This window comes from Oncorhynchus clarkii, chromosome 16, assembly GCF_045791955.1.
Source record: "Oncorhynchus clarkii lewisi isolate Uvic-CL-2024 chromosome 16, UVic_Ocla_1.0, whole genome shotgun sequence".
Classification (NCBI taxonomy): domain Eukaryota; kingdom Metazoa; phylum Chordata; class Actinopteri; order Salmoniformes; family Salmonidae; genus Oncorhynchus; species Oncorhynchus clarkii.
In genome coordinates, this window is record NC_092162.1 from 1,412,100 (window position 1) to 1,424,102 (window position 12,003).

A 12,003-nucleotide genomic window follows, 5' to 3' on the forward strand; every position below is an offset into this window, starting at 1 on the left:
AAATATCAGTAATAGCCTACGTTGAAATGTTGAAACTTGTATGTTGAAATCTCAATGATAAAATAAGATCACAGGACAGCTCCCAGTTGTACAAATATTTTTTGTTTTAGCGACCTGTGGCGTAATGACTACAGTACTTCATATCCCAGAGAACATAGCGGTTCGATGTCTGCACTTCCATTGGTTGAATGACCATCATCATCATCTTCAGAACAGGAGCGGAGGCAGACATGAGACATTTAGGACCGAAATGTACAGGAGGCACATACCGTTTTATGCTACACACAGATAACACCACTACCGGATCCAGTTTATAGCCTCCTCGTTAACCGTTGGAATCTCCACCAAGCGATCCGTCCATGCGAAGCCTAGCCTTGCTTCTAGTTCCGTGTGTTGTCGCGGTAGTGGTGCACTTCTGGTTGTGGACAAACAGAGCGACCATCTCGTTGGAGAAAGATTCTGGTACAGTCATGTTTTCTTCAGTCAACTTTTTATCTAGCTGTGTTGAAACCGCTCATTGGAATATACATTGTTTAGTTGGACTAGAAAAGTATAAAACTATACTGAAAATGTTTATACTGTATTTAGTCTCGTGGGTTTCGAGACCACGTCTTTATAACAATTTTAAATAGCGATGAGACCAGAATCACACTCACAAAATAAAAGGTTCCTGGAGTATCCTTTAGGGATTCTTCACATTGAAACTGAGGGGGACACAAGTTCTACAAATAACCCCTTTTAATGGATCCTCGAAGAACCTTTTGGGGTTAACTACCCCCCTCGCCTATTATAGTTCTTAATAATAATACGCACAACACCATATTTTAGTTCTCCGTTTTTATTATGATTTTAGTGGCAAAGCAGAATTAAAACGATGGCAATATGAGGTAGACTCCCAGCAGAGCCTCAAGTCCAATGGGTATATCCTCTGCCGTGTTTGATGTTAATGTTGTCCGTATCCACAGCCAGAATGATTTTGCAGTGCATGGTAATCGAACAGGTTTCCTGTTTATATTCATCAGAGGTGTAGGGAGGGTGAAGTCTGTGAATTCTAAAAATAGTAGTTGTACAGATGATTAACAAAACATGCACACAACAGTATTCATACCTTGGTTTTTGTGGTGAATGTGAAACTGTTTTGCTAATGGTTTTCATACACTTACCTTGTCCATAATGTAGAGAGAGGCCTATGGGATATTAATTGAAGAGGTGAGGGAGGAGGATGGTACATGTGATCTGCATAGCATACCAATAGACACACCTTTGTATACCTCCTCGTCTGTATACCTACAGACACAAAAGTGAGTAGTTCAGTCATCTGCACCCAGTACAGCTAACCTTTAACATATTCGTATAGCCTACATTTTGTTAACTCTTTGTTGATTGATATCCATTGAATTGTGTCCATTTGACTGTTTTTAGAAAGATAGATGGTGTCATCACAAAACAATATTGATTTAAGTCATATAACCTTACCTTAAATTGAGGAGAGCTTTACATGTTTCATTTAAGTTACTGCACCTGCTGTCAATCCAAATGTTTGTTGGGCAGTTAGGTGTCTCTCTCTCCCCGCTAAGGAGGTTCCTTGATGAATCCCACCTCCTATGGGGGTTCTTGGGAGGAACCTTTTTGGTGGCAATTTTCAGAGCCAAGAACCTTAAGGTTCTTCAAAGAACTTTGAGGATCTTAGCCGGACCCTTGTTGAACCCCTACTTTTTAGAGTGCAGTTCAACCATTTATATAGAATGTGATATTTACAACACAGCAATTACCCATGATACTCTGCGGCAGAACCCCAATACTAGGGTGTTGGGGGGACAAAATGAAACTGTGGTTCAAGGTGTTGTACTTTGTATTCCATGTTATAGAGAAGCTTATCGTGAACACACAACTTAGATTTCATGTGGATAGAATTTTTCCGTTGCTGAGATCTTATTTTCAAATTGTCAGACAAGAGTGCAGACGGTTATCCATGTTAATCCCTGAGTCCAGGGGTAGGCCACCCTGTTCCTTGAGTGCCGCAGATACTTCAGGACTTTGTCGTTCAGTTCCCTTGAAGGTTTGCTACATTGCGGAACGGTTTGTACTGAACAACACTCCCCCCCCCCCCCCCCCCCCCCCCCCCCCAAACAGTCTTGTTGGTTCTTGAACAGATTTTGAGATACTGTACGTTTGCTCTGTTCGGTGGGTGTGCCGTGGTTTGAAGCATTGAGCGATGTTTTTAAAGGGCAGCGGTTCATTTGGAATTCACTACACAACCTATCCAGTAAAGCACAGTTTCCATTCAATTAAACGTTCGATTACGTTGTGATGTACTGAACGCAGCCCTGACCAACTGAACGCAGCCCTGACCAACTGAACGCAGCCCTGACCAACTGAACGCAGCCCTGACCAACTGAGCTAATTGATCAGTTCAGTGATTGCAGAAATTCAACACACCAGGTCTTCCAGTTTTGGTTAAATCAGAGGTCCATACAGAAATGGTTTGTCAAGATCTGTGTGGAAGCACTTGACTGGCCTGCACAGAGCCCTGACCTCAACCCCATCTGTATGTGACCAAGAACATTTGATTTGATCTAATCCCTTTGGGATGAGTCGGATTGCTGAATTCCAGCTTCGCAGAGATCGGCCACAGGTTTATTGGCAAGAATACAATTCAGTACTTTGCTAAAAGTTGCCCAGAATCAAGTTTTGAAACTGTTTTTCTAATGGTTTTGAAACTGTTTTGCCAATCAATTCAACACGTTTTGTCCAATTTCTCAAGATAGGGTGGTCATATTGTTATGACGTTTTCAAGAATTCTCTGAGTTCTTTTTGTTTCTGCAAACCACGTCCTGACACCGGCCACGTCCTGACACCGGCCACGTCCTGACACCGGCCACGTCCTGACACCGGCCACGTCCTGACACCGGCCACGTCCTGACACCAGCATATCAGCCTGATGTCCCACTTTGCCATGTCCCTTGATTTCCCTGACTCTGATGTTCAGTTACGACTCTGAAGTTTTCCCCGACAAACTCAACTGAGTCTCTTTCAGCATCTAGTGCTGATTTTCAATGGCACTTGTCAAGGTCAGATGACTTTCAGTCAATAGTCTCTGTGTAGCTTCAGTCCGTAGCCCACGTACTAGTCTGTCTCTAATGGTGTCATTTAGAACAGCGTTAAACTCCGTGCTCTGTTAGTTAACGCAGCGGCAAATACTGTCACTGATTCTCCCTCTTTCCGATTTTCTTCTGTGGAACCTTTCAACAATAACTAGTGGTTTCGGTGAACTGTGTCCTTTTTCAGTATTTCCACAACATCTCCTTTTACCAGGCCTGTGTGGCTGTAGCAGGCTGCGTAGTAAATTAGTTGTCTGTAGCCCCATAACACTCAAATGTGGGCTCAATTTGTCCTCGTCTATGTCATTTGCAAGAACAAAATATTCAAACCATTCTCTATATGAACTCTACTCCTCAACGCTTTCATCGTACTGTCCAATGTTTACAACAATCCCAGCCATTTCTCCATTTCTCAATAGGCTCCTGATTTGTCTTTCACTTCAATATTGCCCTCAAACACCGCAAGATTTTCCTCCGTCACGTGATCTTCATTCACTTCACTCGCTGACGTTTCACCAAGTTCGCGCATTTAGCAGTTTTTAATTCCCAAGTTTGTTTAATCACGTTGTTTTCTTGCTTTGATGTCCGTCTCAAATCATTTTCTTCCGCCTGTGACGATGCTAACTCTCTCTCTTAACTAGCTTGATTATGTATTTACCTCTGTTAGCAATACACTGTGCTATCAATAGCCTAGAGGCTATACCACGGAAAACCAACTTCTTCCGGACAGAATTGTTCCAGTAGGTTCAGAATTACTCGTCGCCAATCTGTTGTTACGTGGTTATGAAACCCATGAGACGTCTTTATAATAATTTAATCATGTTGCGACTGGAGGCAGGAATCAGTTCAACCGTTTCCCAGTTAGCAACGAGCTATCGGCATGCAGGCAACCCTCCAAAGTGATAATGGTTCCCCGTCAGGAGACTAGCTCGGTGGCCTTGCTGGCGGGGTGCCAGCTTTTAAGTCCAATTTTCCCCATTTTGGAAAATCGACCCATTGGAGTTGTAAATCGACCCATTGGAGTTGTAAATCGACCCATTGGAGTTGCAAATCGACCCATTGGAGTTGCAAATCGACCCATTGGAGTTGCAAATCGACCCATTGGAGTTGCAAATCGACCCATTGGAGTTGCAAATCGACCCATTGGAGTTGCAAATCGACCCATTGGAGTTGCAAATCGACCCATTGGAGTTGCAAATCTTGTCATAAGCGGCAAACTCTCCTCTCCCGCTGGTGGTAGGACTTCATAGCCATCTGCTTTAGGAATTTATTTTCCAGGTTTGAATATAATGTAGACTATGTGAAGTTTTAAAATGGACTGTCTATACGTGGTTCACATTTTACATAAATCCCCCCCCCCCCCCCCCCTTTCCCTTTCCCATTCATTTACCTGTATGGTGATGATTTTAACTTAACAGATGAGGACTCGGCAGCATCTCCCTGTGGTGAGGTGCTGGTGGGGGTGTTGTCTGCCAGACATCACTATGATCTCAGACAGGCTATAAGAGAGACGTGGTTGGGATACCTCCGGGACCACACGCACTACCAACGCAGGTATGGACCATAGACGTACACTACATGTGTGTTTGTATACATTGGTCTGAGTGGGGATACTGGTCAAAAGTAGTCCACTAATATAAGGGACATGGTCCCATTTGGGATACAGGCAGAATTATCTATACATGTGTGATATACAGAGGGAGTGAGATGACCTTTTAGCAAACCATAGTAACCATGGTAACTGAAGAGAAGTACCTTGGGAAATGACTGTGTCTGAAATGGCACCCTATTCCCTACATAGTGCACTACTGTAGACCAGAGCCCTATGGCACCATATTCCCTACATAGTGCACTACTTTAGACCAGAGTCCTATGACACCCTATTCCATATATAGTACACTACTTTAGAACAGAGCCCTATGGCACCCTATTCCCTATATAGTGCACTACTTTAGACCAGAGCCCTATGGCACATTATTCCCTACATAGTACACTACTTTAGACCAGACTATGACACCCTATTCCCTACATAGTACACTACTTTAGACCAGAGTCCTATGGCACAATATTCCCTACATAGTGCACTACTTTAGACCAGAGCCCTATGGCACCATATTCCCTACATAGTGCACTACTTTAGACCAGAGTCCTATGACACCCTATTCCCTATATAGTGCACTACTTTAGACCAGAGCCCTATGGCACCATATTCTCTACATAGTGCACTACTTTAGACCAGAGTCCTATGGCACCCTATTCCCTACATAGTGCACTACTTTAGACCAGAGCCCTATATTGTGCACTACTTTAGACCAGAGCCCTATGGCACCATATTCCCTACATAGTGCACTACTTTAGACCAGAGTCCTATGGCACCCTATTCCATATATAGTACACTACTTTAGAACAGAGCCCTATGGCACCCTATTCCCTATATAGTGCACTACTTTAGACCAGAGCCCTATGGCACATTATTCCCTACATAGTACACTACTTTAGACCAGAGTCCTATGACACCTTATTCCCTATATAGTGCACTACTTTAGACCAGAGCCCTATGGCACCATATTCCCTACATAGTGCACTACTTTAGACCAGAGTCCTATGGCACCCTATTCCCTACATAGTGCACTATTAGGGTCTCTGGCCAAAAGTTGTGTAATATACAGAGCATTCAGAAAGTATTCAGACCCCTTGACTTTTTCCACATTTTGTTACGTTTTAGGCTTATTCTAAAATTGATTAAATTATTATTTTTTCATCTATCTACACACGATACCCCATAATGACATCACGATACCCCATAATGACATCACGATACCCCATAATGACAAAGCAAAAACATGTTTTTAGACATTTTGGCAAATGTATTAATAATAAAAAACGGATATCTTATTTACATAAGTACTCAGACACTTTGCTATGAGACTCTAAATTGAGCTCAGGTGCATCCTGTTACCATTGATCATCCTTGAGATGTTTCTACAATTTGATTGTAGTCCACCTGTGGTAAATTAAATTGATTGGACATGATTTGGAAAGGCACACACCTGTCTATATAAGGTCCCACAGTTGACAGTGCATGTCAGAGTAAAAACCAAGCCATGAGGTTGAATAAATCATCCGTAGAGCTCAGAGACAGGATTGTGTCGAGGCACAGATCTGGGGAAGGGTACCAAAAACATTTCTGCAGCGTTAAATGTCCCCAAGAACACAGTGGCCTCCATCATTCTTAAATGGAAGAAGTTTGGAACCACCAAGACTCTTCCTAGAGCTGGCCGCCCAGCCAAACTGAGCAACCGGGGGGACGGGACCAAGAACTCAATGGTCACTCTGACAGCGCCCCAGAGTTCCTCTGTGAAGATGGATGAACCTTCCAGAAGGACAACCATCTCTGCAGCACTCCACCAATCAGGCCTTTATGGTAGAGTGGCCAGACGAAAGCCACTCCTCAGTAAAAGGCAGATGACCGCCTGCTTGGAGTTTGCCAAAAGTCACCTAAAGACTCTGACCATGAGAAACAAGATTCTCTGGTCTGATGAAACCAAGATTAAACTCTTTGGCCTGAATGCCAAGCATCACGTCTGGAGGAAACCTTGCACAATCCCTATGGTGGTGGCAGCATCATGCTGTGGGGATGTTTTTCAGTGGCAGAGACTGGGAGACAAGTCTGGATTGAGGGAAAGATGAATGGAGCGAAGTACAGAGAGATCCTTGATGAAAACCTGCTCCAGAGTGCTCAGGACCTCAGACTGGGGTGAAGGTTCACCTTCCAACAGGACAACGGACCCTAAGCACACAGTCAAGACAACACAGGAGTGCCTTCAGGATAAGTCTGAATGTCCTTGAGTGGCCCAGCCAGAGCCCGGACTTGAACCCGATCTAACATCTCTGGAGAGACTTGAAAATAGCTGTGCAGCAACGCTCCCCATCCAACCTGACAGAACTTGAGAGGATCTCCAGAGAAGAATAGGAGAAACTCTCCAAATACAGGTGTGCCAAGCGTTTAGCATCATACCCAAGAAGACTCGAGGCTGTAATTACTGCCAAAGGTGCTTCAACAATGTACTGAGTAGAGGGTCTGAATACTTATGTAAAACTGATATTTCAGTTATTTATTTTATACATTTCCCAAAATGTCATTATGGGGTATTATGTGTAGATTGAGATGTTTTATTTTCTTTGTCAATTTTAGAATGAGGCTGTAACATAAAAGAAAAGATGTAGATAAGGTCAAGGGGTCTGAATACTTTCTGAATGCTCTGTACCATTTGGAAGCCTGTAACTCATCAGAGGAGCCAGAATAAGTGGAGGGATGACTGTTTTATATGGTGTTATGTTACGGTGGTAATAGTGTTGTGTTTTACTGTGGTGTTGTTGTGTTTCAGGGTGCAAGTGAAGTTTATCATTGGGAAACATGGCTGTCCAATTCCAGAGGAGGACAGAGAGGATCCCTACTCATGTTCCCTCTTGAACCTCACAGACCCAGGTAGGACCTCACAAAGCCCCCCCAGGTAGGACCTCACAAACCCACCCCCCCCCCCCCACTGTTACGCACGCCTCTATGAAGAGGGAACGCAACACCCTGCTACAACTAAACTCTCCGTGAAGCGAAAAAGGTATGGACTGTAGGTGCGAGTAAGAATGACAACAGACAGAATGTGGTACCGTTTACAAGGACTTTATTCCTTTACACGGTAATATGGGGAAAAGGGGCTGGACGGAACCAAAGCAAAGAAAGTAAATCTCAAAGCCCCCCCTCTCTTACCTGCCTAACCACTTTTACCTAGTTTAGCACCACCTGGTGCCCTAACCAAAATACAGGGGGTGGTCCGCCCAGGTCTTGCCTAGTGTGCCTAGACAGTGAATATACTACGGGTATACAGTGCCTTGCGAAAGTATTCGGCCCCCTTGAACTTTGTGACATTTTGCCACATTTCAGGCTTCAAACATAAAGATATAAAACTGTATTGTTTTGTGAAGAATCAACAACAAGTGGGACACAATCATGAAGTGGAACGACATTTATTGGATATTTCAAACTTTTTTAACAAATCAAAAACTGAAAAATTGGGCGTGCAAAATTATTCAGCCCCTTTACTTTCAGTGCAGCAAACTCTCTCCAGAAGTTCAGTGAGGATCTCTGAATGATCCAATGTTGACCTAAATGAATAATGATGATAAATACAATCCACCTGTGTGTAATCAAGTCTCCGTATAAATGCACCTGCACTGTGATAGTCTCAGAGGTCCGTTAAAAGCGCAGAGAGCATCATGAAGAACAAGGAACACACCAGGCAGGTCCGAGATACTGTTGTGAAGAAGTTTAAAGCCGGATTTGGATACAGAAAGATTTCCCAAGCTTTAAACATCCCAAGGAGCACTGTGCAAGCGATAATATTGAAATGGAAGGAGTATCAGACCACTGCAAATCTACCAAGACCTGGCCGTCCCTCTAAACTTTCAGCTCATACAAGGAGAAGACTGATCAGAGATGCAGCCAAGAGGCCAGTGATCACTCTGGATGAACTGCAGAGATCTACAGCTGAGGTGGGAGACTCTGTCCATAGGACAACAATCAGTCGTATATTGCACAAATCTGGCCTTTATGGAAGAGTGGCAAGAAGAAAGCCATTTCTTAAAGATATCCATAAAAAGTGTCGTTTAAAGTTTGCCACAAGCCACCTGGGAGACACACCAAACATGTGGAAGAAGGTGCTCTGGTCAGATGAAACCAAAATTGAACTTTTTGGCAACAATGCAAAACGTTATGTTTGGCGTAAAAGCAACACAGCTCATCACCCTGAACACACCATCCCCACTGTCAAACATGGTGGTGGCAGCATCATGGTTTGGGCCTGCTTTTCTTCAGCAGGGACAGGGAAGATGGTTAAATTGATGGGAAGATGGATGGAGCCAAATACAGGACCATTCTGGAAGAAAACCTGATGGAGTCTGCAAAAGACCTGAGACTGGGACGGAGATTTGTCTTCCAACAAGGCAATGATCCAAAACATAAAGCAAAATCTACAATGGAATGGTTAAAAAATAAACATATCCAGGTGTTAGAATGGCCAAGTCAAAGTCCAGACCTGAATCCAATCGAGAATCTGTGGAAAGAACTGAAAACTGCTGTTCACAAATGCTCTCCATCCAACCTCACTGAGCTCGAGCTGTTTTGCAAGGAGGAATGGGAAAAAAGTTCAGTCTCTCGATGTGCAAAACTGATAGACATACCCCAAGCGACTTACAGCTGTAATCGCAGCAAAAGGTGGCGCTACAAAGTATTAACTTAAGGGGGCTGAATAATTTTGCACGCCCAATTTTTCAGTTTTTGATTTGTTAAAAAAGTTTGAAATATCCAATAAATGTCGTTCCACTTCATGATTGTGTCCCACTTGTTGTTGATTCTTCACAAAAAAAATACAGTTTTATATCTTTATGTTTGAAGCCTGAAATGTGGCAAAAGGTCGCAAAGTTCAAGGGGGCCGAATACTTTCGCAAGGCACTGTATGTATGCCCGCGGGCCTCTTGCCTAAGCACTCCCAAGGTGCCTTCCCCTTCCCCCTGGGAACAAATGAAACAGAATATTAAACAAACTAAGAAACAAAGGACATTAACTAAGCTCTACCTGAGCAACAAACTCACAGAACATACCACTTCCCAGCAATGAACTCCCAGCAAATCCCAACCTCCAGCAAAATCTACCTCTAGCAAAATCTCTCTATCACAATCAATCGCTCTGCAATGACCTCAGCAAAATCTCTCTATCACAAACAATCGCTCTGCAATGACCTCACAGCAAATCTCTCTGCAATGACCTCACAGCAAATCTCTCTGCAATGACCTCACAGCAAATCAAAAATCTCTCCTGAACAGAACACTGGCTTTTATATAGCTTCAGAAGGAACAGGTAATTGGAGACAGCTGTGTCTTGACGAGGGGGCGGGGTCAGCTCTCCAATTAGCCCTGGAGTTGACCAATCAGCTGCTTGAGGGATTTCAGGAAGCCATTTCCTGAAATAAAACACATGCAAATACACAAACTACAACACATAAACTGGGGAACGTAACACTCACAAACCCCCCCCCCCCCCCAGGTAGGTCCTCACAACCCCCCCCCCCCCCCCAGGTAGGACCTCACAAACCCCCCAGGTAGGACCTCACAAACCCCCCCCCCCCGGGTAGGATCTCGCAGACCCCCCAGGTAGGACCTCACAAACCCCCCCCCCCCAGGTAGGACCTCACAACCCCCCCCCCCCCCAGGTAGGACCTCACAAACCCCCCAGGTAGGACCTCACAAACCCCCCCCCCCGGGTAGGATCTCGCAGACCCCCCAGGTAGGACCTCACAAACCCCCCCCCCCAGGTAGGACCTCACAAACCCCCCCCCCAGGTAGGACCTCACAAACCCCCCCCCCCAGGTAGGAACTCACAAACCCCCCCCCAGGTAGGATCTCGCAGACCCCCCCCAGGTAGGACCTACACCAGTACAGCTTTTAGCTACACCAGTACAGTAGATGACAAAACAGCTTGGATGAATATGTGTTATATAAACAGAGACTGACATCCTTTGCTCTGTCTGTCTAACCAGGTTTCCATCCACAGTAAAATCTCTTACCCTATAAAATGATCACTACAGCTGTGATGGAAACAGGAAGTTTCCTTACCATTACATAAATGCTGACGGATCATTTGTTCGTTAGACATGGTGGGATCTTTTTGTGGTGGAAATGTCTTTATGCTCGAATGTTGATATAATACCCATCATACTGAAGTAACCTTGGGAGTCACGTGATGATGTGTTGTGTGGTCGTCCCACTAGGACTCAGGAAACCACGCAGTTTATTAGACTACAGATGAAACAAGTTCTGATGAACTTCACAGGGGGGTGAAAAGAGCCTGGTGATTATCTAGATGCTCCTTTATAATAAATATCTGGGGTCTTATTCAGGTGACATGATGATCGATGCTCGAGTGCTGTTGGACAAATACAAATATTCTCTCTCTCGTGTATAATAATCAGTCTTACCGTGGACTGATGAACATCAAGGCTTTTAGAGATACTTTTGTAACCCTTTTCCAGCTTTATGCAAGTCAACAATTCTTAATCTTAGGTCTTCTGAGATCTCTTTTGCTCGAGGCCTGGTTCCCATCAGGCAATGCTTCTTGTGAATAACAAACTCAAATTTTGTGAGGTTTTTTTTATTTTTATAGGGCAATGCAGCTCTAACCAACATCTCCAATCTCGTCTCATTGATTGGACTCCAGGTTACCTGACTCCTGACTCCAATTAGCTTTGGGATAAGTCATTAGACTAGGGGGGTGCACATACTGTTTCCAACCTACACTGTGAATGTTTTAAATGATGTATTCAATTATAGACAAGAAAGAAGTTAAAGCAGATTATGTTTGTCTATTGTTGTGACTTAGATGAAGATCAGATTCAACATGTTTATGTTCCTGTGATATTAAACATGATATTCAACACAATTTGAAACCAGTTTGCTACAGGAAATGTGGATTATAGTTCATGGACATTTTACAGAGCATTGGGAAAGTATTCAGACCCCTTTCTTTCTTCCACATTCTGTTACGTTACAGCCTTATTCTACAATGGAATAAATGAAATGTTTTCCTCATCAATCTACACACAATACCCCATAATGACATCACAATACCCCATAATGACATCACAATACCCCATAATGACATCACAATACCCCATAATGACATCACAATACCCCATAATGACATCACAATACCCCATAATGACATCACAATACCCCATAATGACATCACAATACCCCATAATGACATCACAATACCCCATTAATGACATCACAATACCCCATTCATGTGCAAATAAACATCTTATTACATCAGTATTCAGCCCCTTTGTTA

General features: G+C 43.7%; 1 protein-coding gene across 2 annotated transcripts in view; it reads left to right on the plus strand.

Annotated features, from left to right (window-relative positions):
• Positions 1-224: 224 nt before the first annotated feature.
• Positions 225-12,003, plus strand: part of LOC139367857 (beta-1,3-N-acetylgalactosaminyltransferase 2) — a 31,513-nt gene continuing 19,734 nt past the window's right edge. Inside the window, exons 1-4 of one of the 2 annotated variants that reach the window (XM_071106190.1) lie at positions 225-462; positions 4,520-4,655; positions 7,490-7,590; positions 10,237-10,252. In XM_071106190.1, coding sequence (XP_070962291.1) covers positions 360-462; positions 4,520-4,655; positions 7,490-7,590; positions 10,237-10,252 — 356 coding nt within the window. In that variant the 5' untranslated portion in view covers positions 225-359. The remainder of the gene's footprint in view (positions 463-4,519; positions 4,656-7,489; positions 7,591-10,236; positions 10,253-12,003) is intronic. The other variant, XM_071106191.1, reaches the window with a different exon arrangement.